The sequence below is a fragment of the Embiotoca jacksoni genome, unplaced genomic scaffold, assembly GCF_022577435.1.
Source record: "Embiotoca jacksoni isolate LCO1_2020_lvr unplaced genomic scaffold, fEmbJac1.0.p SCAF_7, whole genome shotgun sequence".
Taxonomy (NCBI): Eukaryota; Metazoa; Chordata; class Actinopteri; family Embiotocidae; genus Embiotoca; species Embiotoca jacksoni.
Window position 1 is genome coordinate 12,206,471 of NW_027185425.1, and position 26,114 is coordinate 12,232,584.

The following is a 26,114-nucleotide window of genomic DNA, read 5'->3' on the forward strand; positions in this document are numbered from 1 at the left end:
TAAATATGGGCCAGGTCAGCTCGGCTATTATCCACTTACTGAAAGTTATCCTTGCGTGAATAACGGCGGCTGTTTTACAAGTCATTCTACTTGTTGCTATGGACTATTATATATATGGATAACTTTATTAAACGTACCAAGAACGCTCAAGAATCCGATTAATTGCGCCAAAAGAAGCCTTTTAGATAACAGTCCTATTGCCGCTGTTATCTAATGCAGGCCTGCAACATGCTGCTGTGCTTGAATGCAATACAGCTCCTGGAAATAGCAATTCATGTCATACCAAAATATAATAAAAGTAATAACCATACAATTGAACGGTGGATTAAAGCGCAGCACAGCTAAACCAGCTCACACTATCTCAGTAATTTTCCACAAAATGTAAAACTCATTTTGCTCCTGATATGAACAGAAAGCGTCCCAGCTTTGTGTTGAGATTTTATTTTAGCACAAAATAAGCGAAGAGCCAGAGCAGGCTGATCGCTTTCAAAGCATATATACTGTGAAGTGAAGGTCTATTTAACCAATATACATCACGCTGACAGTTTACTGTAAATTTAGATTATCAGAGAAGTGCAGTGACGATGGTGACAGATTGCAGATGGCTCTCACAAGGTCTCCTGTCTTTATGGAGCCCTCAATAAAATGGCGGAATAAAAAATTCTTTCTGCATTCAAGATTTGCCGAGGATCAGGCCAGAAACACATATTTCATGGCTTTATGGAAATATTTGTATATGGGTCAACACTGATAATAAAATATTTTCCTCCTTTAAAGTGCGCCATGTGTGAGTGTCCTGTGTGGTTGGAGAGGAACAACAGAAACCTGAATTTGTTTTCAAATTTACGAAGAATAGTCAAAAAATGTTGTCCACAGCTGTTTATATCGATTAGGGTTATAGCATAGTGCTCCTCAAACCTTAAAAATGGTCCAGGAGAGAACAAAAGAAGCATCCTTTGGATATCTTCCCTTTTCTGTTGCGTAAAAGTGCAGCTGCAATTGGAAATGCTGAGCGCGATTTTTTTCATTTTAGGCAACAGCTCCAGAACTACTACTCCCAAGCCTAAAAAATAAAAGTCACGCACCGAGTTGCTGCAAAAATCTGTTTAAACCACTACTCAGACAAAGTAAAAGTAATCAGACTATGCACTCCAAGAAGACAAAACAGCAACCAGGCCGGTATTTATTTTTGTATTTAAGGAATTAAAAACATCTGGAATATTGTTCGCTGTTAACGAATCAGCGGCCACTTTTTTAACGACCGCTTACTTTTCAAAATAATAAAGGAACTTGTGATTAAACAAATGTGGGATACAACTTTTCATTTTTGGACATTTGGACACTTTTATTGTTTACAAAACACAGAACATTTTACTGCACGTTGTTTGTGTGTTGCACGTGTCTACTGGATTTCCACAAATCAGAGAAATGTGGGTACAAATGTGTTGGATTCACACATAAATTAGCCTAAAGTTTTGACATTTTGTGAAATAAATTATATATTTTCTTTTGATTTGATGCTAACGTGACAATAAAAGTTTGTGAAAACGAAAGTGATCATATATTCAGATTTTTGTGGTTCTTTTCAAAGGAATTGTTATTCATATAATTCTGTTTTTGTAAATACATTTCTAGTTATATAAATTTACAAAAAACGTGAGGTTATTGCATGTGTTGTGTTGCAAACTTAATATAAGAAGTGTTACGATTAAGATAAGACCCAGTTTAAGTTGTTTTAAAGCAAAATATCGACTAAAACCATTTGTCCTTGGTGTCGTTTTCTTTCCTATTCATATCGTATTCCATTTTGTAAATGGTTCACTAGTTGTTTTAAAGAATATCTTTACTGAAAGCGATCACACAGTCCAATCGAAAAATAAATAGCACAAATAGGATATATTGGCTCAAAAACATATTTTAAAAGTTTCTTTATGAGTCACAAAAACATCTGTGCCATTTCTGTTTTCCAAAAAGGATTCTATTCATCTGATCAGGAAGAGTGGGACTAAATGTTTTTTAAGGGATAAGGGGGGCGGAGGGGGGGGGGGGCTCATTTTGGGGGGCTGTGGGCCTTCCCATTACCCTGTGACCGGGTCGAGAGTATCAATCCTCAAAATGCAAATTTTGCCCTCGTCCCTAAACATATCAAATGCAATTTATTCAAAGGAAATTCACCAATCAACCGCCCTAATAAAACGCCAGCCACTCAATCTTGTTGCTGGGGACGGGTGGGGGTCCCCTCCCCCGGTCCCAAACGCGAGGTCACTGCGCTTCCAGGGTTCACCTGGAGTGCACCGTGCAACATATGTAATGCAAAGCTATTCTGTCTTTTGTGTGGAGAGTCAAGATCGCTATTATGAGGCTGGCATCAAGCTCCGAGTGAACAGATGACGGAGACTTGTTCAGCGCGTAAACTTTTGACCCCAATTTTTCCTCCTCTTCTGCAGCTATCTTGCTATCATCAGTCCCAGCCCAGTCAGATATCTGCTCCCCCGGCCCCCCACCCAAAAAAAAACAACCAAAAGTTGATTTTAACAATGTGTACATCTCTTGCCATCACAATGATCATTTCCACAAATTTCATGAGCAGAGAAGATGCCAGTACAAGATCTAAAATGCAATTGTAGCTTTGTGATGTTTCCAACGACAGAGTGAGGAGATAAATCCAGCAGGCTCCCACTCAAAGACTAATAGGGCCGTAAAATATGCAAATCATTCATTAGCGTTAGAGCAACCAAAGCAGCCAAAAGTCTTTATTGGAGGCAACACTTTAAGTTTCAGTCTGGCTTTCTCTTCACACAGTCTTTCCCTCCAGTGCAGGATATTACCACAGGCTCTCTGTCCTTTGGTATCTTCATTTATACGCATTATGCTTATAGGCAAAGCCAAGCAAACGTGTCATTAACGAGAAGGCGTGTGTGCGCGCGCTACCGTGGATGTGTGAGTGGTTTTCCTCTTTCCATGCAGCAGGGTGACAGTGAACTTGGCCTAAAGCGAGCTCTGCTGGTGGCTCAGAGAGGATGCAGATTTATCTTGGTGCTGTGGCTGACCTCCAGATGAACCTACAACGCTCCCCTCTCTCTCTGCCTGGCAGTATGCCGCACATGGGGCCCTGTCGAAATTTCTCCTTCTGAAATATTGGCAAAGGGTTTTAATTTCCAAGTAGCCGCACTCCCAGTCCGTCCTGTTTTGTTTCCAATGTGTCCCAAATAAAGCTGGAAGGACTATAAATCCGTAATATTGTTAAGATGGGGACTCGTTTACATAACAATGATCTGAATTTGATAAGAAAATGTGATTTCAGCAACATGATTTCAATAACTGCAGCAAACGCAAAACCTTTGGATTTCTATATGATAAGAAGAAAAAGAAATAAAGTCGATCTGGGAGAAATCCACCTCATCTGCCCAGATTTTTGTCTTAAAAGGTATTAAAAGGTAAAACTCCCTCTAGCTTTGGTGGAAATACATTAATGAAGGTATTTAAAATCAATTTGTGATAAACGTATTTGTTTCTCGCCGTAATATTTAGATATAACCCGGATTGGGTTAAGACGATGATGAAGGCCTCTGTACCAAAAATAAAACCTTGATATTTAAGTAATTGTGGTGGACAGTGTAACATTTGTTAATTAACGAGGCTACAATTTAAAGAAAGTGAAATTGTTAATCGAAAAGTTTTGGATTCAAAAGACACATACTTTTTTAGACGTTGTCGTGCGTAACTGGACTGGAAATCTCAAAAAGGGCGCATCGAGTCACACAACCTTTAGTTGAAGGAAAAAAGACCCTTTGAAAAAAAAAAAAAAGATAAAACCAGTTTGTCTGAAAATAAAGACAATTATTTTCCTCTTTTCTGCTCATGTATTTTGGAGTCTGTCCACTGGTGACCGCTCTGATCGGGCTCTGATCGGACAAGAGGTCGCACAAAGCGAGAGTGACTTATAAGAGGTCATCTGAACTTTTCAACCCCAAACACAAAACGAGTTGGTTGACACAAAACGGAATTCCTTTTAAACGTCTCCCTGCTGCTGATTCTTCCCATGTTGTGTTTACTTGACACTGTTTACAGCCTGCCATAAAGCCATACATGGTGCCAACATGTGGAGCGCAACAACTTTAACTTTTCCAGGGATGGACCAACAACTTCCAAAAGTCATCAACGCACGCAGAATCCAATCAGACGGGGCGAGCTGTAAATCTGAAGGCCTGCATTAGCAATTTAACTTTATCAAGGAAATCTACACACACTCCACGAGCCCCTTGGAAACTTTCTGGCGCACGGTCTGTGAATTCTCCAATGTAATAAAACGACAACAACTCCAAGTTTGTGGGGGTGGAAATGGACACAGAGATAATGATCTAACATGTAAAAATGGATTATGAGTTGCACCACAGATGGAGGGAAACAAGTTACACGGGGAAGGAAGCAATTAAATAGCCATGAGCCGGACCCAACCCTGCGCAACATCTGCCGAGACCAGAATTCAGCACTCCACAACTGACAAATTAGTGTAATGGACTAATAGGGACAGATAGAGGGAGCGAATACAATAATAAGGCTGTTGAACACAAGCTGGCTGTTCTCTGGCTACCGGCTAGTCTGGAGAAACTTACCCAGAGACGCGGTCCTCATCCTGGAGAGCGTCCGGTCCATTCTGAGGCACACTGAGCAATAGAGACGGTCTACCGGTCAAGTAACACTTACAGGCTGCAAAGAGAGAGTCAGACGAAGCCTCGCCGTCAGTGAGATTATATGTTATGTGCAATATACTGTCAACTCCCCAAAACCATAAAACTTACTTTAATGGCTACCACGTGACCGTTTATGGCCAGTGAGCCTATCTGGCCGCTCTCCGGATGATTTTTACGATCTAATTCATAGACAAAACCCCCATTCATTTAGCACCCAAATGTCAGAGAGCCAGAATCAGCCCTAATAAAGTTTACAGCTTGAAAAGTCGAGCTAATTCTCCGGGAATGGCTCAGGAGGCCGTGTGCAAGGGAACGTCCGGCCCCTGAAGCCTGTCAGTGGCAGGGGACCCCAGAGCCCCCCAGCACCGCAGCAAGGTGAGTAAAACTAGAAGCTTTCAAGGGGACCTGTTGAACTCAAGGAGATTTAACTTGAGCAAACTTTTAACATTTTTCGTAGCTCTTACAAGTGGTATCAGTATTTTAGACCAAGCAGCAGCAGTCGTGGCACAAAAACGAATTTATCTTAAACATTTTACCCCAAAAAAAACTCCGTGTAATGTTGCCGTTCAAGTAGAAAGTTTATTATTACGGCCATCAGCATCATCATCATCATGATCATTACTATTATATTTTGACTTCCAGTCTTTGAAAAACATTTACAAAAAGCTTATCACGATGGAGTTATACACATATAGGCAATGAAATTTACTGTGGGACCCTCCACATAAAAACAGCTACGGAAAACAGAGACAGAACACGCTTTAACTAAGATGGTGCGCCCAGGTGAACAACGCAAACAGCAGCTCCTGCATAAACCAAAGACACAAGGCACAGCTACTGTACATACAATGGGTGAGTCGGCATCTCTGTACATGTGTTCACAACGCATACAATAACCACACAAGGCTTACGTACTCTGCTGGCTCTACTTTTGGAAGCAGGTTATCTGACAAGTTGGTACAATACACCAAACAAATAAATACATACATATACAGTACATACATAGAAAACGAAGGTTAACCACAAATGGAGCTCAACCTCAACCCTCTATTTAATAAGCTGTTATTGTAGAGTGCATCACACAGAATTTACTGGATTTATTTGCAGGTAGCATTTCAAGCTTTGACGTTTTATTTTATTTTTTTCGTCTGCACAAGAAATAATTTAAACAAACATTTATTTCCATGTGTTTCTTTTTCTTCTAAATCTAGACAGAACTGTACATAATGCATTTTTACTCACATAAGCATAACCACGCTGGGAATAAAAAGGAAATAATATTAGGGAATATAACGGGACTGTTACTGGACATACAGAGCGGGGTATCCCCATGTCCCGCACACAGCCCCTTTAACAAGTCTCTGCCTTTTTGGAGGAGGAGAAGTTGATATGACACAATCTTTGTTTTATTTCTGTATTGCCCGTTATCAGGAGTAGAGGTGGGAATATCATGGCCTGTAGGCTCCCCCGCCTGCAGCCGCCATGCTCATGCTTTTCAGCTTGTTGTCTTTCTTCCACTTCATCCTGCGGTTCTGAAACCAGATTTTGATCTGTCTCTCTGAGAGGCAGAGGGCATGGGCTATCTCGATCCTCCGCCTGCGGGTCAGGTACCGGTTGAAGTGGAACTCCTTCTCCAGCTCTAGGGTCTGGTAGCGTGTGTATGCAGTTCTGGCTCTCTTCCCCTCTGGTCCAGACAATTCTAGTACAGAAAGAGAAGGAGAGACATATCAGCTAGAGTAACTGTAAAAAAAAATAAAAAAATATTTCTGACTAAATGTCAATATTAATATAAAAACGGCCATCTTAACTTTGACTTAAACGCAGTTTTCAAATGCCACATAATAGAACGGACATCATTAAAAACAACAGTAAAATACACACATTTTCTATTACACCTCAGTTTCTATTCCAACTAACGAAAAGAGAATAAATTGTAAAAGCATTACAAATAGCTCCCATTTCTCCATTATAGATACAATCCAATAAGCCAAAAACACATATATTTCAGAAATCTGGTAAATATTTCCACTAAAAGTTGAACCTCGTATGATGTGTAGCTTTATTCTTCCGTACCTGCTATGTTGATAATCCAGACAAACAAAAATACACCAAACAGGTGAGAGGCGCATATGGCGCCACATGCCCTGCATGAAAATGCATTTACTTTTGTGGGCTTTTCAAATAATACTATTTATAATCGGTCACATTTTGGTCTGATCTGCTTTGTAGTTGTAAAAGTTCCAAAATGAGATCCCGATGCGTCTTTTAGCCAACAACAACACAGCCCCATGTTTCTATACAGTCAAACAAATCAATACAAGATGATTAAAGAAAGCAGTTTACCGTGATTTATATGTAGTTTCCTCATCCACGGATATATCTGAGGCTGTGTTGAGTCGTTGACATTTTGAGGAGTTGTCGGTGCGCTTCCCGCAGGCTTCTCTTCCTCCAGGGGGGAAGCTTTGGACACACAGTCCCGACTGAGCAGCAGCGTGCCTCCGTTCGAGCTCGAGCACGGGGTTGAGCACGGGGTCGTTATTGAGTTTTTCACGGCTCTGTGTTGAGGTTGCGTCTCGGTGACCGGGGACGAGCTAGCGACCGCCGAGCACGGCAGAGGGTCAGGTGGAGGCGATAGAGACGAGGTCCCGGTGCTGCTTGCGGACTGGTTGTACCTGACAGGCTCCACCGAGGGTGTTGTCGCCGCTGAGTGACTCTCGGAGTAGCCCGGTGTCCGCTCGCTGCCCACAAAGTGTCCGGTACCGGTCCGTCCGACTGTTAGGTCCATCCCGTTGTAGCCATACCCGTACCTGCTGGAATGCATGGCTGTTGAGTCTCTGTATTGCTCGTTTGCCGTACTATGGTCTCCATAATTATGTAACTGGAAGTCCGCGCCATTGGGATAGCGACCGCAGAATGAGTTCACAAAATAGGAGCTCATTTGTTGACAGTTCCACCGTTTTCTCGTTGTAGGTATTGTTGTTTTTTTATTATTATTTTAGGAGGTAAAATAGCATAAACCTGTGTTCTTGATTTGTGGCTCTTATGGTTTAGCGCGTCCTATAGCACCCTTGCACAATTTATGATGAATTATGGAAATGAGTGGGACATGGACTTGATTCTCTCTTACGTAGGCACCCAAATATGGGGTACGGCGAAGAATCACGTGCTTTTGTTGACCAGTCGTAAATCCTGCTTGGTGACCTCCAGAGGTAAACTCGTGCACGCAGGAAATACTGGGTGGGATGTGAAGGGGGCGCGCCTCCATGCGCTCGTGGCTAGGGCGAACTCCGAAGCAGAGCTTGGCTGTTTTGGATTGTCGTTGTGCGCCATCCTCTGGCTTAACTGTTGCACTGCCTGTCTGCGGCGCTTTCTGAGGCGTGGGCTCCACACGGGGGTCATTCAGAGGTTAACGACCATTGCGGCAAAAACCAACGGGCTCCTAAACAATACAACAAGTGACATGCTGCGATTGCAATCTCTGCGATGATAGTGTACAGAAATAATTCGATCAGAATCTGTTATGCATGTTATGAAGGGAGATGGGTGTGAATATAGTGTGCAGTTAATAGAATAAAAGCCCATTCGAAACAGAGCAGCGTTTCTTCACACTTTTTTCTTATAATCATAAAATATCTGAAAGACTTCATGTAAAAAAAAATTAAAAAAAGACGAATGAATAAATGTTTAGGGAGGACGATAAAAGCTAAACATCACATTATCAAATGATGCCACAGAGGCTGCCATTCAAGGCCCTTGTTTTATGCCAGTTTGGAAAATTAATAACTCTAAATATAGGCTTTATATGAACACACGAACTCTGTTTATAAGTAGGTTTAAATTTAACGATGCCAAACGACAGACATTGAGATGTTAGCTGTTAGAGGCCGTCTACGCGTAAACCGACATTATTTCGATCTGATTTAACGGCGACTCCTCTGTGATATTGACTTTTTAAACAGACAGTCTTACCAAGATGCAGTTATTTTGTGTGTGAGATATCAAAATATCGATAACGAGATTTTATTTCCTTTTGGACGAAAGTATGCAGCCTGAAGTTTTGTTACTTTGGAATTTAAAGAAATACGAAAGACAAAAAACTAAATAAGAAATTATTGAAAAGGGATAAATTGGAAGCAACTGCGGGTTTAAAATGAAAACAATGTTTTTGAAATGCCTAAAAATACACTTTATGCCATTAACATTTCACAATTTTTTGCAAATGTAGACACACTCCACATTTAGGTATTGTATTTTGCCATGTGTTATTTGTATTTATCGGTGTAAATAAGTAGGGTCCTGTATGTTCTGCAATTTTTTTGTAGAATAAAAAAAAAAATAGACCTAGACTATATGTGATATGACAGAAGGGACAATAGCTATTATTATTTATTTTTTTTACAATTCACCGAAGTAAAAAATTAAATAGTTGAAAGAAGTTGCTTTTTCAGTTGTCATGAAATTGTTGCTACATTTAAAACTTTGACAGACTCTGCCCATGTTTGCACAATACTGAGACCGGACCAATGAACCAACTAAAAGGTGTTAAACAGCTATCGACTATTAATCCAAATGAGATCATGAGAGAGATCCGAAGAGCAGGGGATCAGCTGAGATCCCGACACAGACGTGAAGCCGACAGACAGACGTGGCGCAGCGCCCTGTGCTTTCCATTTGGTTTTCTGCCTGTGGAATTTTTATGGCGCCTTCGTCTCTCTGAGGCAGTAACTTGTCCTCTGGTTTCCTCCACATGCCATTTCCCCAGAGCAGTCCATTTACCCAGCGCAAGCCCATTCCTGTGTCACTGACAAGAACAGTGAGATAGATCATACAATCTGTCCCAGGTATGTCGGGGCTATGCCCTTTGCAGTAACAGAGCCCCAGAAGGCACGACGCTAGGAATGGTGAACACCAGGCTCCAGCGGGCCCACAATGACAGGATTCTACACGGAGTGTGTGTTGGCTAAACACTCATGCTCCAACAGCTGATTTATGGCTGGCCAATGGCAACAAAGTTCCCACGAAAATTATTTCTCCGAGTTGAGCCAGGGACACACCCAGGAACTAAATAAGGACCAAAAGAAATGAGAGGGAAGGAGTGTGCACTGGTGTCAGACGTGTCGGGCTGGTAAGGGGGGGGGGGGGGGGGGGTTTCGGGGGGCTGGTAATGGTCACTGCAGGAAAAAAAAGGAGGGCAGTGCACTCTGCAGGCGCCATCACACACTAGCAGTCGTTAGTCTTAAAATATAGAAAATAAAAATCGTAATATTTCTGTAATTAATGGCCTTTAATACAGCCTACATGATGCAGTGAAATTTATATTTTTTGCAAACAAAATAAAAACGGAAAATAACAATCTTTGAAAATATGCTATGTGCAGATATGGATGTGCAAGATGGAAAATTATTACATTTGATTCATTTAACGGTGCTTTGACTTTCGGGCGATTTTAAAAAAGAAGTATCCGCGTGCATGATTTGCATTTTATTTATTTGTGGCTCCTTCACGGTCTAATAATAAATACATAATAAATCACTGTGGTGACGCAATAAAATGCTGTTCAGCAACAAATATACCGACGTGCAAATACAAAGTAAAAACAGCGTGTTGTTTTGGAAAACAAAATATTTTATATTTTTTAATTCCACTGACAAGGACATTTCCTTGTCAGTGTCAAGTAAAGGTCATTCAACACTTTGATTAATTTCGTTTTGATCCCTGATGATTATCATGTTTATCTTAATTCAATGTGGCAGCCAGCATGAAAACATAGGAGGCAACAAAACTTGCATGAACACACAGAGGTCATCCTGTCTGATGAAGCCTGCACGCTGGCGTCTGTAGCTAAACAGGCAGAGCTGCAACCACAAAACCCCCAGCGCCTCCACAGGAGGGCGTCAAAGAGCTCAACACATCCACTCAAAGAATTTTGCAGGCGAAAGCGCTTTCACATTCAAATCCGACAACAAACAAATAAACTCATGCAAAAACACTAAGACCAGCAGCAGTTTCTTCACAGGATTCCATCCTCGGAATATTTAAACAAATCCAAAAAGGTACAGTAGAAATAACTTATTTGTTTAAGAAGACAGACAATGCAAATTCTCCCCCCCCCAAAAAAAAATAAAAAAAAAATAAAAAAAATCGACAGACAAGCTTCAGCTGTCTTACCTTGCGAAGGCTTCTGCTTGTAAACACAGGAGGTAGCAGGGAGCAAGCAGGTGCAAGACGGGCAGTAACGAGAAAAGTCTCCAGCTGAGTCTGCGGACGGAAACAGGGACTCCAGGGGGTCAGTGACGCACCGGGGCTTCTTCCACTCATCCTGCCAAAACGTGTCAGGAGCCCGCCGGGGCACCCGAGATCCAGTCATGTCTCTCTGCAAGCTCATCGCGCTCCTGAAGAAAAAAATAAATAAACTCCAAAAAAAAAAAAAGGGAGACGCAAGAGGTGTAAAAACGCAGAAGGTCGCTGGTGAAAAGAGCCGCGCGAAAGGCTGCTCTATTCTGCCATTGGAAATTATATATAAAAAGTTCATGTTCACGGCTCCCTGCCACGTGACAAGCCGCAGCCAATGGCGAGCCGAGCTGCCTCGTAAAGTTGCATTGCTATGTTGTAAATTTTCATAAACAACAACGGATTTATGGCCGAGCGCTGGAGGGAGAGATGGGGGGAATGGGGGTGGGGACACAGAAGGGGAGGGGGCAGGTCACCGTCAGGCGCCATCTTACCGAGTGAAGAGGGAACGCAGAGTTCAACAGTAATTTCCCTTCATCTGCAGCCTGTCCCATCTCGCATCCTCATAGCTCACATTCCCCAATTTCAGTGTTTACCTAACCTTCATAATGGACTGTAACATGTTTCATTACATGCAACCCAATACTGGTCCCACTGAACGGGAGCAGACAGAACCGGAGAGTTACACAAACGCTGTTATTGTCGTGGGTACTAAACATTAAGTGAGCAAACACTGAATGAAAACAAATAGACAGGTGGAAGCTATTTTATTAAATGGTAATATTAAGCCATTCCCAGTGTCAGATTGTTTTATAGTCAGCTATTTGTTTACATGTTTCTTACCGAATCTAAATATATCACAGTGTTTGCACTATCCTGCATTTTACAATGACAAAAAGAAATAATCTGATACTGAAATGTTCCGCTTTCTAAATAACATGTATTAGCCTCACATACACAAATTTAGAGCCTGAAATTATGAAGTGCCAGCATTTGTACAATCCACAGCTAAGATTCCACAACATTTACATTAGGATATTCCTGTTTACAGTATAACGAGCACGTTGACTGTCTGGGAATCTGAGGTAGGTTACAAGAGTTCACCCGAAACTAAACAAATATTTCCGTCAAATCCAGGGGCGTTAAAAAGATAAATACGTATCGATATCTGAAATGAATAGAGAGGGATGAATCACATAAAGCAACTACAGATATTTTACCGAAAAACATTTAACCAACATAAAATTCACTTTTAATTTGCCGTTTTAAAATAAGGCACATTTACGCCTAATGTTGTGTCAGTTTTTTTAGAATAGGGACAATATTTTAATTTTAGATCAATTTTACTTTTATTAAATTACTTGTGTCAGTGTTTGAATATTATAGGGTAAATATTAGGTAGATTTTTGTTAAAGGAATGTTGACTCAGCAGTACAATCAGATTACATTACATAAAGTATTGTAGATATAAAAAAAATATAGGCTAGTTTGGATTGGTAGTTAATATCGCTTTTTCATGAGTTTAATTGTGAAAGATGCATTTTTTTTTTTTAGTCTACTTTCAAATGCTTAACATAAATTCCTTCAGCTGTCATTCGGCCAATAAAGAACAGTGCATGAGTGGTATGTGAGAAAACATTTCTGTTAAATCCTTGAACACGTTTTCATTTCGCTGTCCGTCTCTTTCGTTACTTTGCAGACGTGTCTGACTCCACTCCGGCGCTCCGGGTGTCTCCAGATTCGGTTTCCTCGGCCTCGAACACCGCCTGAATATCTCCGCACTTTCCCCCGGTGTTGGACTCCGGCTCGTCCTTGTGGTCCTTCTTCCACTTCATCCTGCGGTTCTGAAACCAGATTTTGATCTGTCTCTCTGAGAGGCACAGGGCATGGGCTATCTCGATCCTCCGCCTGCGGGTCAGATACCGGTTGTAGTGGAACTCCTTCTCCAGCTCTAGGGTCTGGTACCGGGAGTAGGTCTGCCGCCCCCGTTTTCGATTTGGATCTGTGGAACATCAGATGCACCAAATGTTTATAACTGTAAAACGCATTTGTTAGTATTAAATATGACACTGTATAAACCATTGTTTAAAGTTTTGTTAAAGATGGTACTGACAATAAAAATCGGATTCAGGAAACATCCAGGGCGTCATTAATTTATTTGTAATTGCTAGTTAATTGCAGGCTCGTATTTTTACATTACCCCCCACCTACACACACTCTCGAAACACTTTTTGGAGGTAGACTTTTTTTTTTTTCTACATCAATTTAAAGTAGTCCTGCTGGGTTGTGTGTGGCTCATGACTCCTTTGATACTCTGCATGCCTTTCCAATTAAAAGCCAGCCATGATCTGCACATCGAAGGAGCCATAAGTAATTCGATTACAGCACGCACACCTTTCTGCTTCAAAAATATAACAAAATGCCGATGTTTGATTGCATTCTAAATCCACCTGACTTTTCTATATAGCCGGCAATAGTGGTGCATATTGATCCACGTTTAAAAAAAATAGCAGAGCCTCTGCAGTGCAGACCCAATTAGAAAGGAGCTGCAGAGTGCAAGAGAACTGATTTACACAACAGGCCGGTCTTTTTTACAACCACAAAGGGGAGAAGAGCCTGTAAGAGTAATAGGAGTGCAGAGAAAACCCCCAGCGGCAAGGTCCCTGCGTACTGAACACAGAAGCGCTGGCCAAATGAATTTATGGCTGCAGAACTCATTAGTTGCGCAATAAAAGTTTTACGATTCTTTCCATGCAACACCAATGGCTTCACGAAATTAATTGAACCACTAACGGCCAGTGTAAGTATCACAATGTTTTGTAAAAGCATTGACCCGAGGGCTTTGAAATAGCACATACCTGATGCTCGCATCCACGGGTACATCCGGTATTGTTTGTCCGGCGGAGAGATGAGGGGTCTCGGCCCCAGATGACAGCAGCTGTCGCTGAACGGGCGGCGCTGGTCAAACGGGCTGCAATTCAGTGTGTGTGCGTCCTGCCCCTGGGCATAGCCCGAGGTAAACACGGGGTGGCTCTGGTACGCTACATTATTGACGCTGTAAACTCCAGAGAGGGACGGTGCGAACGCAATGGCCGCTGCAGTCCGAGTCGAGCCATGGTCGTCTCCACTGGGTCCAATACTGCAAGAAGCTCGCTCTAGGTTTGGGAACAGAGAACTACCCGCCGTAGATTTTCTAAGAAGACCATCCACATAATAAGAACTCATATTTTTTTCTCTCTGATTTGTTGGCCCAGAATCCTCAGTGTCGTTTTTACGAGGTAGTGTGATATATGACAGCAATACACCCTAGATTTACACCAAACCCCATTTTTACTCTGGACCAAAGAACTCACCCATGTGACTCCGGCCCGGTCGCTCTCGTCCAATCAGCAGACAGACAGGATTTCATTATGGCACAGGACTGCAGAGTGGAATTAACACTTCACACACATAAACACATACCAACATATAAACACACGATAGAAATTCACACAATCCCAAAGGTCTAAAGATAATTTACGGAATTTAAGGTGATGGTTTTATTTTTGATTTGTTTACCAGTGATTTACAAATATTCAACGATTTTAAAGCTTCATTCTCTTATTTAATCATGTAATACTTAAACCTATTTGATAATGATAATCTACACTCACAAAACAGGGGCTACACCAATAAGCAATAACAATTAGTTACAACAGGTAACAGGTTATTCACGATAACAAAATATAACAATTCCAACAGAAAGTGACTTTGTTGCTTTCTTTTGCTTTTAAAACAAGCTAAAAAAGATGATAATAAAATACAAAAAAAAAAAATTTGATTATAGGCGATATATAAAGAGCCAATAATCTACACTGCAGAGAAACAGCTCTCTGTGTTTCCTTGTAAAAAGGTTTTAACTGGATAATTATAATTATAAAAATATTACTAACATAATAATAATAATAATAATAATAATAATAATAATAATAGTAAATGTCGAATTATGTATACCAGCACGACAATGTTGTATTTTGTATTTTGTGTTATGTTATATGTATTTTGTACCACAAATGCAACGAAGACATGAAAAGAAAGCCAATGCATATTTTACAGTGAAAAATATAAACCAATATCATTAGCTACTACAACTATTCTAACAAATTTTACTACTATTACTTTTAACTCATTTATAATCGTTATTCGTTTACATGATTGTGTTGTGATTGTGATATGATTGTGGCAGGGTTAATTATCAGGTAATTCTTATGACATTAATACAAATGGGATACTTTTGTTGAGTTTGTGTATCATGAATTTAAATTTTAAATTATTTGGTAGAAAAATATGTGACATTAAAATCTACACAAATACATTTGCCTAATCAATGCATTGAAGGTAAAATACTCCAGATTTCTTGATAGTCTTGAGTACCCTGCTATTAAACAAATTTAGTTTAAAATCGTTTGCGTCCTAAAACCAAAATAAAAGCATCCGAAAAAAGATAGTTTCAGTGATCACAGCGACTATTTAAGGGAACGTGCAGTAATCCAGCAGCCACAGTGTGCTGGCTGTTTCATTCCTCCCTGCAGAGCCGCAGCTTGAGGAAGCAGCTTCTGCACTGAGACTGTAAAAAGGTGTGAAATAATTTTCCTGGACTCTTAAAATGTTACAGTTTGTTCTCCAAAGCAGGTTCATTAGGGAGGAGTGTTAAAAGCAGGACATGTTGTGGAACAGTGTCGCCACCCTCTGGTGACTTGTCGGCATTGCACGGTGGGGATGCAGCACTGCAGGCGTTTTTATTTTCTTCTGCAATCAGGGAGAATATACAAGATTAAAGTATAGAAATAGCGAGCAACGGTAACGTTTAGTTTCATTGGTTTGGATTTTGCGCAAATCTCTGGTGTCATAACACACTTGTCCAGATGTATTTTGGTACTCGCATGAGGCCTGCTACTGCTTTTGCAACTAGCCGCTGACTTTATTGCTCCTTTTCCTTTTGCACGGGCCCAGCAAAGGAGCAGAGGGCGGAAGGTTCCCAGGTAGAAACAAAGGATCGCTCCAATTGACCGTGAGTCCTGCGCGTCCTCGTCGGAGAGAATCCAATAAAGCTGATCATTTCCGCTTGGCCTTTTGTCCAGATCCCAGTCACACAGAAAGAGAAGAAAAAAACAAATGGGTGCCATTCTGGAAACGGCCTAATTGTGTCTGGACGGCCATAAAGCCATTAAAACTGGAATGCCAGACAGTATAGCAGACCAGGCGTTTTATTGCACTGTCTCTGGCCCAGTCTTTGAAGTTTGGGTCCATCTGCGTCCCCTAACGCGTCACAACAGAACTCCACTTAGACTTAAGTCCGATTTACCTATAAGTGCAAGAATCTATTATTCCTGTGTAGCTCTTAATTACGACGAAATTTCCTTCTGCTCAATAAGGCTGCAGCTCTGCAGCTTGCTCACATCGGATTCGCTTCTTCTGCGTTTTATGTTTCTTTCTGACAAATATTTTTCTCCAACGTGCAGAGACTTGAACTGGTCTTACACTGGGCTGAAGACGCCATCGTTTTAAAACCAGACCTATACATCTTCTCTAAAAAAAAAAAAACGAAAAAAAAAACAAAAAAAAAAAAAAAAACGTTTCATAGACTTCTTGGGGTCACATCGTGCTTTTAAAGAACCCTGCATTTTCCCGGGCCTGTAATGTTCTATCGATAGACTATTTATCAATAAAATCTCTGTTCTTGCTCTAAGTTTAGATCCATATGTTGAGATGGCGCTAATGACGGAGGTCCAGGCTGAGCGGCCTTGTCATATCTCAGCTGAACAGAAACACTTCGGCTGCATTATTTTAGGCTTCAGCTGTCGAAGTCCTCGATGTCTTTTTTTGTTTTGTGTCCTCTCGCCTCGCAGCGCTTTGCACCCCATAAAAGGTTATAGCGGTAATTGTCTTTTATGGCTGTATACAGCTAACAACATCCTCTGCCAAGACGCAGCTCTGCCCCCAATCCAGACATACACACTTATATTCACCTATAGGTGTATGCATTTTAATTAGTGTGTGTGTATATGTATGTATGTATATATATATATGTGTGTGTGTGTGTGTGTGTGTGTGTGTGTGTGTGTGTGTGTGTGTGTGTGTGTGTGTGTGTGGGCTTCCTGCGAAATTGATTAGAAGCCTAAATAAAAAAATACTTTTTTTTACCTTTTTAATTTGCTCTACATGCTCGAGTATCCAAATATATTTGTTGATTTTCTTTTTGTACTTTTGAGTGCGTCTCATATTTTTGTAATTCAAACCAGGACTAGTAAAAGTGATATAATAAATAATTATTGAGACATAATAAAAGCATATGAGACCAAAATGAAATGAGAATGTAAGGTGCATGTATTCGCAGATATAATTTGTTTTATTTAATAAATAAAGTACAAATTACATTTGTGAACCAAAAGTCAGACGGTCCGCAGACCGCGAGGTATTCAATGAGTAGCCTACAGTGTTTTATTTTAGTTTTTTTTCTCACTAACAATAAATTTTCTTTGAAAATGTTACTCCCTGAAATTCAGTCAGACAAAGTTCAGTAATGCAAGCAAGTCTTCTAATAATCCGCCATCGAAAAACATGGGTTATTGTAGGTAGTTGAAAGACGTATAGGTAGTCAGTCATGTCATGTAATACAGCTTCTATACCATCTTTAATTTCGTAGGGATTTTCACGAGGTTTCCGGGGGTTATGCACCCACTTCAAAACGCAACCAATCTGTTTTTCTACGGTTCTATGTTAGACTCAAACTCATGGTCATCAGTCAGTTCTAGCAGGAAGGGAGAAACAACAACAAAAATTAATACATTTGACAAACTATATGCTCGGTGACTCTGAGACACACAACAAATATAGCTACAAACCAGAACACACACACAACTAGAAACATCCACACACAAACAAGCACAGGGACCAGGCCAACTGATACACTTTAACGAGGTATTAATTCAAATCAACATATTTAAAGGACAAATAAAAAAAACGAGTGGGCACTGTTAAAATTGTGCAATATAAAGGTAGTCGCATCAAACTAAAGCCCAACATGCTTTTTTTTTTTTTTTTACAAGACAAATATTCCAATAGCTGTTATATAGAACAATAAGACAATTGAGTTTAAAAAGAAGTTCCAGCAGAGTTAAGAGCTTTTACATACAAAGCTCGCTATCAGCCTAAATACTGCCCATTCAGTCACTCGTCTTTCGGTGCGCCGTCTTTATTAAACTTCTTCATCTTCATCCTGCGGTTTTGGAACCAGATTTTAACCTGTCTCTCGGTGAGGTTTAACAGCCTCGCCACCTCGTACCTACGGTCCCTGGTCAGGTAGGTGTTAAAGAGGAACTCTTTCTCCAGCTCCAGGATTTGGTGCTTGGTGTACGGACAGCGCTTTTTTCTCGTGGCACTCGCGTGGAGCCAGTTGGACACTGGGTTATCTGAAAAGAGTGGGGTGCGACACTGGTGTGAGGTCCCGGGTTCCGAATGATCAAATGTAAAAAAAAAAAAAAAAAAAACACATCAATCAGAATTTGGCTAAGACCAAAAAGAAAATCTTCCTGTTCAGATTAAAGTGCTCTTCACGTGTATCTGCAGCTACATCCAAACAAAACCTGCCGTCTGTTTTTCTCTGCTCACGTTCGCTTTAAAAGCTGCAAAAGGTTATCTAATACAGCAACGAAAGCTGCCATTAACAGCCCCCATAAGGAAATGGCACGTTCAGAATGGCATCTGTTAGGACGCGCACCCCCTTCCCTCGCAGCTTTATGCGGTATAAATAGTTAAACATAAAGGGCTTTGCAGCGACTTACTTGGATCCAGGCCCGGTTTCTCTTCGCCCTCTCCGCTTATGTCCCCTGCCTGGACAGACAGTTCGTCCTTTTCCACCGGTGATGCTGTCGCCACCGTGCCATTGGCGTAATCGGAAAGCAGCAGCGCAGTGTGTGATCCGGCCAGCGCGCCGTCCGCTCGCGTCCCCAAACCCTCCGGTTTGATTCCGTAGTGATGAGTCGTCGGTAATCCGGTCATGGGAAGGGAACCAGACATGGGCTCCAGAAGCCAAGACTGATAGCGGCCATCTGTATCTGCCCCCACTGGGCCTTGGGGATGCCCGTAGTGGTGATGGTACACAGAGGACACGGTGCCCGGGAACTGAGCCGGGACGTGGCTCCATGACGGACCGAACACGGCGGGTTTGGACGGGAAGGTGCAAGTCCCAAGCTCGCTGTGGTCGCTGATGGAGGCGGGCTGTCGGGCGTGCTGGAGCCCAGGACCGGAGGGGTATCTCGGCACAGAGAGCTCCTCGCTCTCGGGCAGAATGAGGGAATCGACGTAGTAACTAGTCAGTGTTCCGGATGTCGACATGGCAGAAAAATTATACTTTCACATGTACGCAGCCGTACAACAGATACATGCAAAAGTAAAATGCGCGCACACACACACACACACCACACATACACACGCAGTAAACCCAGCCTCACAAAATAACAATGTGGAGAAATCAAGTAGCAACTTGGCCCCACAGAGAACTACAGTGGGAAAGTAATGGGGAGACAGGCTGCCATTCCATTGGGTAAGAGACGCACGTGATCATAAGGCTGAACAATAAAGGATAAATCAATCCCTGTGGTCATTAAATACTCACCCGCTCTGCTATAACAACCTCGAATTTTAAGAATTATCAAGATACGACTAAGATCTGCTATCTGTGAGATGGAAAATATGAATAACTAAGAAAAAAAAAATAAAACGCTACAGTGTTACAGTCACTTGTTTCTTTTAAATCCGCTTCATGGTTATCCAAAACGATACAGTATGTATTTGGAAGCCTCACTTTACGAGATGCTTTATAGGACATATAAGTACCCTACAATTGCTGCTCACCAAAACACATTTCAAACACCACCTTTGCAGGAACTTTGCAGCTCAAGGATTTAAACGAGGACTGGATCATAAATTTAAATAAATTACTCTTTTTAAAATTATTTTGTTCTGTTTCATCTGAATCAGACTTCTTCCAATGCCCGTTTATTTCTCTTTTTAGAGCTTCAATAATTAAACATATATTATAGACAAAACTAAACACATATGCATGTCATGCCTAGGCCAAAATAGTTTTCAGTTCAATATTTAGCTGACAAAATTGTTGTTTGTGAGTAAATTGACTTAGACAAATTTTTAACACAGTAAAATTATGTGGTTTTCCTACCAAAAACACTTTCTGTAATTTAGAGCAGGGTATTTCTCCTTATTGTATTAGGGCCAATAATCCACTTCACAGCACAGTTTTAAGGAAAATAATGCGGAAATACAGCGTCCATTTTCTAGTATAAAACAGTAGTATAAAATAGGCCAATTGTAAATGTATGAAAAATAAATCTATAAACGTGAGAATATTTCTGGAGAATTGAAAATATTTTATTTTGGATCAGATTAACAAAGAAATAATTGTTTTAATTGCGCGTATTTTCAGGCGCATTTACAGAGTATTTATTACCCGGTTTAATTAGGGTATATAATTTCATTATAACACTTTAAAGCCAACGGTCTATATATCTAATAGAAAAATAGTAACTTTTGGAGCTATGTAATATGATGCAATGTGTGTTATAAAATATAAAAAAATAAAACAAAGATAACTCAATCAATGCGTCGTTGGTTTATAAATGATCCTCTGACTTCAACCACGGTGACCGAATATTTTCTATTTTGTAAATACGCATCCCGGTTTATCGTTGCTTCATGCGCCCGTTGACTATTGACACGGCCGTTATCACGTGTATAGGCCTATATGTTGGCATCTTCACTGCCATTAACAAATTAACTCTAATTCCTGTTTGTAACCAGGGCTTCGGTGTAACGTTACATTCAAATAGAGCTAAAAATAAGCGTAATGTGGTGTTTGTGGTTTCCTCCTTTTAAAATTAAATGGTGCGGGGAGTAGTGGACACCAACATACGAGAACATATTTAAAATGTGGCGAATTAGGTTATAAAATGAAATAAATAAATAATATAACATAAGTACGCGAAGAAAGAGAAAGAAAGCTGCTTGCAAATATGATGAAAACATTGGCAAAATATATAAACAAACAAATACGTGTTCATAACTTTATACTGGTTAAAATTATAGCTTACAAAATGCATTTATTCGAAAATAAAGTGAAAAACTATTCCTTAACCAGGCATGTAGCGTGAGAAAATATTTACCACGCATCTAATAAGACTTTATGTATACCATAGGAAAAACTGAAACTAAAAAAAGGGGATGGGTAAACGTAAACGTAAGCTTAACACTGCAGGCTTCAAAGCAGCAACCTTGAGTTTTCCCATCTTACGCTGCGTATTTTATTTATTACCAGCAAATGAACGGAGAGTATGGCCAACACCCCGCAAGGCCACAAGCTATTCAACACTCAGGGCTTCTCTGCACTCTGCTACTACTACTGCGTTTAAAAAAAGAAGCGCAAAAACGACACAAGGTGTCCATAGCGTGCGTTGTAGTTGCAGGCTATCACCTCACTGGCACTTGCACATTATTTGGCCAACAGACATCAAACAAGCCGGCGTGGGGGGGGAGAGAGAGAGAGAGAGAGAGAGAGAGAGAGAGAGACAGAGAGAGAAGGAGCGGCTGTTCGCCTATTTGTGCACTAAACGTTAGAATAGACAAACACCTTCAGAGCAGGAAAAGACGCCACTATGCCAATGGCTCTCAGGCTGTAAACCTAAATCAGGGTGTTTTTTCTCCCAGTTTACCGCAGGGGCTATTCACTTCTTTTGCTTCTGCAGATAACAGCCTGTCTGGCGGATCTAAATATCGCCATAAAGCCCTTCCCCTCCTTTTGTCTGGAGCCACTATTGCGCAGCGGAAGCATCCGGTCTCATTGCCCAAGGAGGTCGCTGTTGCCCCATTCACCTTCCCCTTCCCCTCCACTGCAGTGGTCGTAACCGAGGCCTTGTCTGGCGTGTCTGCGTCACTACTACTCACGGAAAACACTCACGGCTTTACCCTTAATCCCCAGGTCCACGACGCATACTGCAGGTCTGCTTTGATCACGTTGATATTCAGCACACATGCTCCCTCGGGCTTATTTTACCAACAAAAAAACAAGCCAGGGAATGCAAAGAAAACACTACAGGCGACAGGTTAAGAATATACACAACAACCAGCCACCCCTTCCCGGTTTAATAGCTACGCAGCTTTGTTACGTGCTTCCAAAACACCTTTCCACAATTTTAAACAGATCACCTTTATGTCCCTGATTTGCTTTCCTTTTGGTTTCGGTGTATGTAACTGGGGCAATTAAGACAGTTTCATGTTGCAGAGTTAGAAATGGACCCCAACAACATGAAACTACCTAAACCACTCGACAGTCGATCCGGGCCTCAAGTGAAACACAATCAGCCAATTCATAATGCACCGTGCTCGTCGCTTCCGTCATCATGTGTCCAAAAAATCTTCTGTGTTGAGGAAAGTACAACTGTATTGTAAACAATATGGCGAACCCGCAGCAACAAGGCGCAAAATAGACAAATGCTCAATGATGAATGGACTTACCCGATCCTCGAAATGTTAATCCTAGTATTTCCAGACTAAAGCACAAAGTGATGTTTTATCCACAGTGGATCTACAGTTCAGATTTCTCGCTGTGAGCAGGCCTCCTCTCCGTTCGAAAGGCTCTCTCACGACTGAAGCTGCTCTTAGAGGAGAGGGAGAAACCTCATATACCAGCCAGTCATAAAACTCTACAATAGCCGGCTGGGCATGCAGCTAGACGGCTTATAGCCTAATATCTTAATTATTTCCGATGGCCAGTACATTACCCCTCAGAAACACTTCTGCTACACAAAAACAAGTGGATGTCCACAGTATGAGCCAATATTGTTTTAAACTTTGAAATTCAGATTTTCTCTTTCTGTTTACACAAAAAAAAAATATATAAACCACACTAGAAAAATACAAGCAGCTACTCCTTCGTGCGAGCTGATAATTTATTAAGCATTACACAAAATCACAATGTCATATGTACACAGAAATATACAATAAAAACATTCCTCCTTCACTTTGTATACCGTTTTTTTGTGTAAACGTCCTCAACGTGAATAAAGACTCAATTTATACATTTAGCTCATACATAGATTAGACCTATAAAGACTACATCTAATGATAGGGTGAAGGAATTCCCCCTTCTGTGATGAGGGCATTATATTCCAGAGTGGTTTCCATTTGCTAAAAATTAAAAACGTTATACCATGCAATTCCAATTGAAATAAAAATTAATTCATATTTGTTTGTCTAAATTTAGATAAAATATTTTTCACCAGTCAACAATTTAAGCCACCTTTCCAGGGCGAAACTATTAACTGCACTGATTTAACGCCACTGACGATATCCAACCATACGACAGAGGGGACAGGAACGGATCAACAATACAAAAACACAATTTTATAAAACAATCAAATAGAAACAATAATATTCCATTATTTTCGCTTTCTTTTCTCAGTAGCTCACAAATGACGATGCATTGACATTAAGCGTGTCTGGAAATTAAAGAAAGTTGCACCCCACAGTGAAATGAGTCATTGTGTGGACAAAGTGGTGAGGGGGCGTGTGGGGGTGGGTGGGTGGGTGTGTGGGGGGGAGGGGGGTGGAAGAGGGTGGGTGTCATTGATTTCACCTATTTTCTCCGGTTTCTACGTGATCACCTCGTTCATCACGAAAATCCGTAGTTGGAGGTGAGCTCCCGGATCCGGTTTTCCCGCGTCATTTTCTTCAGCTTCATCCTGCGGTTCTGGAACCAGATTTTAACCTGTCTGTCCGTCAGGTGGACGCTTTTACTGATCTCTAGGCGGCGCTCTCGGGTCAGGTACATGTTGAATAGGAACTCCTTCTCCAGCTCTAGTGTCTGGTGCTTGGTGTATGGACAACGTTTCTTTCGGCCGCTTTTTGCTGTCAGCCAGTTGGCCGTCTTTTCACTTTTTGAGTCTCCTAGAGAAAATGGCAGATAGACAGTTTTTACGCACTGCAACAATAGGAAATACGTTGTGTGTGTGAGAGAGCATCTAGTGTTCATTTTTATACTAGACAAATATTTAGAATACTAAGTAACAATTAACTTCAATTGCCCCTATTAGCATGCAAAATAAACAATTACTAAATGGTGTATAACACGGTAAAATGTAGGAAAGCTGGAAACTGATGTGTTCAATAATCTATTTGCCTATTAATCCTCCTGTAAGCATGCACAAAATTCGAGGCAAAAATATAATGAATGGCAATACGGTAAAAGACTGTTGCAACAATACAAATATGTCTGCACTGGAGAAGTTGCATTAATAAACACCTAAAAATAGCTGCACAAAAAGCCATCATAATTTCTAAACTACCTATTAATTGTTTGAATACTGCTTATAAATGCTAAATAGAATACGTTTTGTGAGTGTGTGTGTGTGTGTGTCTATTTGTATGTGTGTGTGTGTGTGTGTGTGTGTGTGTGTGTGTGTGTGTGTGTGTGTGTGTGTGTGTGTGTGTATATATGTGTATGTGTGTATGTCTTATGCGTAAGGTAATGTGTGGTTTCTTTGTTAAACTCAGAAGACTTATGGTTGATATTAAAACACTGCATACAACATTTTACAGAGAAACATTACTGTGGTGTCACGAGTAAAACTACAAAAACAATATGGCACATAAATATATATAGACCTACACCCATACATGAAGGCCTATGGAATAGTATTTACGCAGCGGTGCAAACAACACTGTCGAAGGCTGTAAGCATTTAATATGAATTATACTATAGTATTTAAGTCTATTTAAGTCTGACACGTTGTAGGTTAGATAATTACACCAAATTACGCGTTCAATGTAATCCCTGACTCACTTTTAAATTTTACGCATTGTAATTTGGGACATATTATTGCACAAAACATGTTCTTATCATACAAGTTTGTATTGTTAGAGTATAAACAATACATAAACGCAGTGTTTACAGACCCGTTTCTGCAATTGCCACTGCAGTCTAACCTGTAACATAAAACTTGACAGGTGCCATTAAAAAACGTCACTACCTGCATGCTAAGAAAACCGTGCACGGCCACACCTAAGATGTACTGTGATTACCTTTATTAGCCTTTGCTGGTCTGTCTTTGTCATTCTCTTCTGTTTCGTCTGCTGAGGAGACTTCTCCATCCGAGGAGTCTCGTGCCTCCTCGGTCCCCGATGCAGCGTGAGGCTGCTGGTCAGCGTTTCCCGAGGACACGGGCTCCTCCGTGTTCCTCCCTTCTTGCGCCGTGGCTGGAGCAGAAGTCGCGGTTGGTGGCGTGTGGAAGCGAGCAGGAGCAGTGGGGTGTAGGCCAAAATGAGAATGGGAAGGGTTCGACTGGGGGCCGTTGGTGTTGTAAAGTTTATGAGAATGTGCGTGCGTCTGAGACAAGCGGAAGTAGCCCGGCACAGGCACTGAGCCCCCGCCACCGCCATCGGTAACTGTACAAGAACTCGACCCTAGGCCTGCTGTAATTAACCTTGAATATGTGAGATCTTCGGCGGTGGAGGCTTTGGGGCACTTAGGCTGCTCGTACAGACAGTAGGTGCTCTCTTCCTTAATATTCTGCGGGAACGAGCAGGGCGCGACCTGGGGACCTACCGGGTGCTCTTGGTCCATTCGACATGACCTCTGCGCGTCCATCCACATTTCCATGCTGGACATATACGCACCTGAGGCAGAAACCATGTTTTGAGGACCCACCTCGCTCCGCTTACCCATACCTGGGAAGTATCCATAGTTGTGTAGTCCGTAAGGCACTTCTGTGGCGGTGCTATGAGGCACGCATACCGCGCTCCCAGTGTAGTGACCTCCGCCACTCTCGGTGCGGCCACTGATCAGAGAATCCACTAAAAACGCATTTCCTGACGGGCTGTCCGAACATGACATTATTGTAGTGTATTTTGGCGAAGGGAGAAGATAGCCCTTTCTGGCTGACATTTCTTGAGCAAAACATGCTGGATATGATTAGAGGCACCCCCCCTCTCCGACGAGCGGACTGTAAAACCAATGGAAACGCTGAAAGATGGGCAGTCCCTCCCACTCAGAGGCTACGTAACAGTCACAACGATATCCATCATGGAGCAGAGGCAGAGAAAGAAGACAGCACAGCAATCAGTGTGTTCCCTCACCTA

At 41.4% G+C, this 26,114-nt stretch overlaps 4 protein-coding genes across 4 annotated transcripts; all 4 read right to left on the reverse strand.

Moving 5' to 3' along the window:
• Positions 1 to 5,278: 5,278 nt before the first annotated feature.
• hoxa5a (homeobox A5a) lies at positions 5,279 to 7,632 on the reverse strand. The gene is made up of 2 exons (XM_069176555.1): positions 7,038 to 7,632; positions 5,279 to 6,393 (listed from the first exon to the last, which is right to left on the reverse strand). Exons 1-2 carry the CDS (start codon positions 7,630 to 7,632, stop codon positions 6,143 to 6,145), a joined length of 846 nt encoding a protein of 281 aa, XP_069032656.1. The 3' UTR covers positions 5,279 to 6,142.
• Positions 7,633 to 11,677: 4,045 nt separating this feature from the next.
• Positions 11,678 to 14,297, reverse strand: LOC138214553 (homeobox protein Hox-A7-like). Its single transcript, XM_069176276.1, has 2 exons — positions 13,784 to 14,297; positions 11,678 to 12,927 (listed from the first exon to the last, which is right to left on the reverse strand). Exons 1-2 carry the CDS (start codon positions 14,148 to 14,150, stop codon positions 12,614 to 12,616), a joined length of 681 nt encoding a protein of 226 aa, XP_069032377.1. The 5' UTR covers positions 14,151 to 14,297; the 3' UTR covers positions 11,678 to 12,613.
• A 2,981-nt stretch (positions 14,298 to 17,278) lies between these two features.
• On the reverse strand, positions 17,279 to 19,654 carry hoxa9a (homeobox A9a). Its single transcript, XM_069176832.1, has 2 exons — positions 18,749 to 19,654; positions 17,279 to 18,376 (listed from the first exon to the last, which is right to left on the reverse strand). The coding sequence occupies exons 1-2, from the start codon at positions 19,299 to 19,301 to the stop codon at positions 18,135 to 18,137; spliced, it is 795 nt and encodes a 264-aa protein (XP_069032933.1). The 5' UTR covers positions 19,302 to 19,654; the 3' UTR covers positions 17,279 to 18,134.
• Positions 19,655 to 22,960: 3,306 nt separating this feature from the next.
• Positions 22,961 to 25,923, reverse strand: LOC138214967 (homeobox protein Hox-A10). Its single transcript, XM_069176831.1, has 2 exons — positions 25,059 to 25,923; positions 22,961 to 23,924 (listed from the first exon to the last, which is right to left on the reverse strand). Exons 1-2 carry the CDS (start codon positions 25,918 to 25,920, stop codon positions 23,650 to 23,652), a joined length of 1,137 nt encoding a protein of 378 aa, XP_069032932.1. The 5' UTR covers positions 25,921 to 25,923; the 3' UTR covers positions 22,961 to 23,649.
• Between the last annotated feature and the right edge of the window lie 191 nt (positions 25,924 to 26,114).

Excerpts from the sequence above, each read along its gene's own strand:
- LOC138214553 (XM_069176276.1), bottom strand. The coding sequence starts at position 14,150 with ATGAGTTCTTATTATGTGGATGGTCTTCTTAGAAAATCTACGGCGGGT. Across the intron at positions 12,928-13,783 it reads CCCGTGGATGCGAGCATCAG|ATCCAAATCGAAAACGGGGG; the intron begins GTATGTGCTATT and ends GATGTTCCACAG.
- hoxa9a (XM_069176832.1), bottom strand. The coding sequence starts at position 19,301 with ATGTCGACATCCGGAACACTGACTAGTTACTACGTCGATTCCCTCATT. Across the intron at positions 18,377-18,748 it reads GAAACCGGGCCTGGATCCAA|ATAACCCAGTGTCCAACTGG; the intron begins GTAAGTCGCTGC and ends CACTCTTTTCAG.
- hoxa5a (XM_069176555.1), bottom strand. The coding sequence starts at position 7,632 with ATGAGCTCCTATTTTGTGAACTCATTCTGCGGTCGCTATCCCAATGGC. Across the intron at positions 6,394-7,037 it reads GAAACTACATATAAATCACG|AATTGTCTGGACCAGAGGGG; the intron begins GTAAACTGCTTT and ends TTTCTGTACTAG.
- LOC138214967 (XM_069176831.1), bottom strand. The coding sequence starts at position 25,920 with ATGTCAGCCAGAAAGGGCTATCTTCTCCCTTCGCCAAAATACACTACA. Across the intron at positions 23,925-25,058 it reads ACCAGCAAAGGCTAATAAAG|GAGACTCAAAAAGTGAAAAG; the intron begins GTAATCACAGTA and ends CATTTTCTCTAG.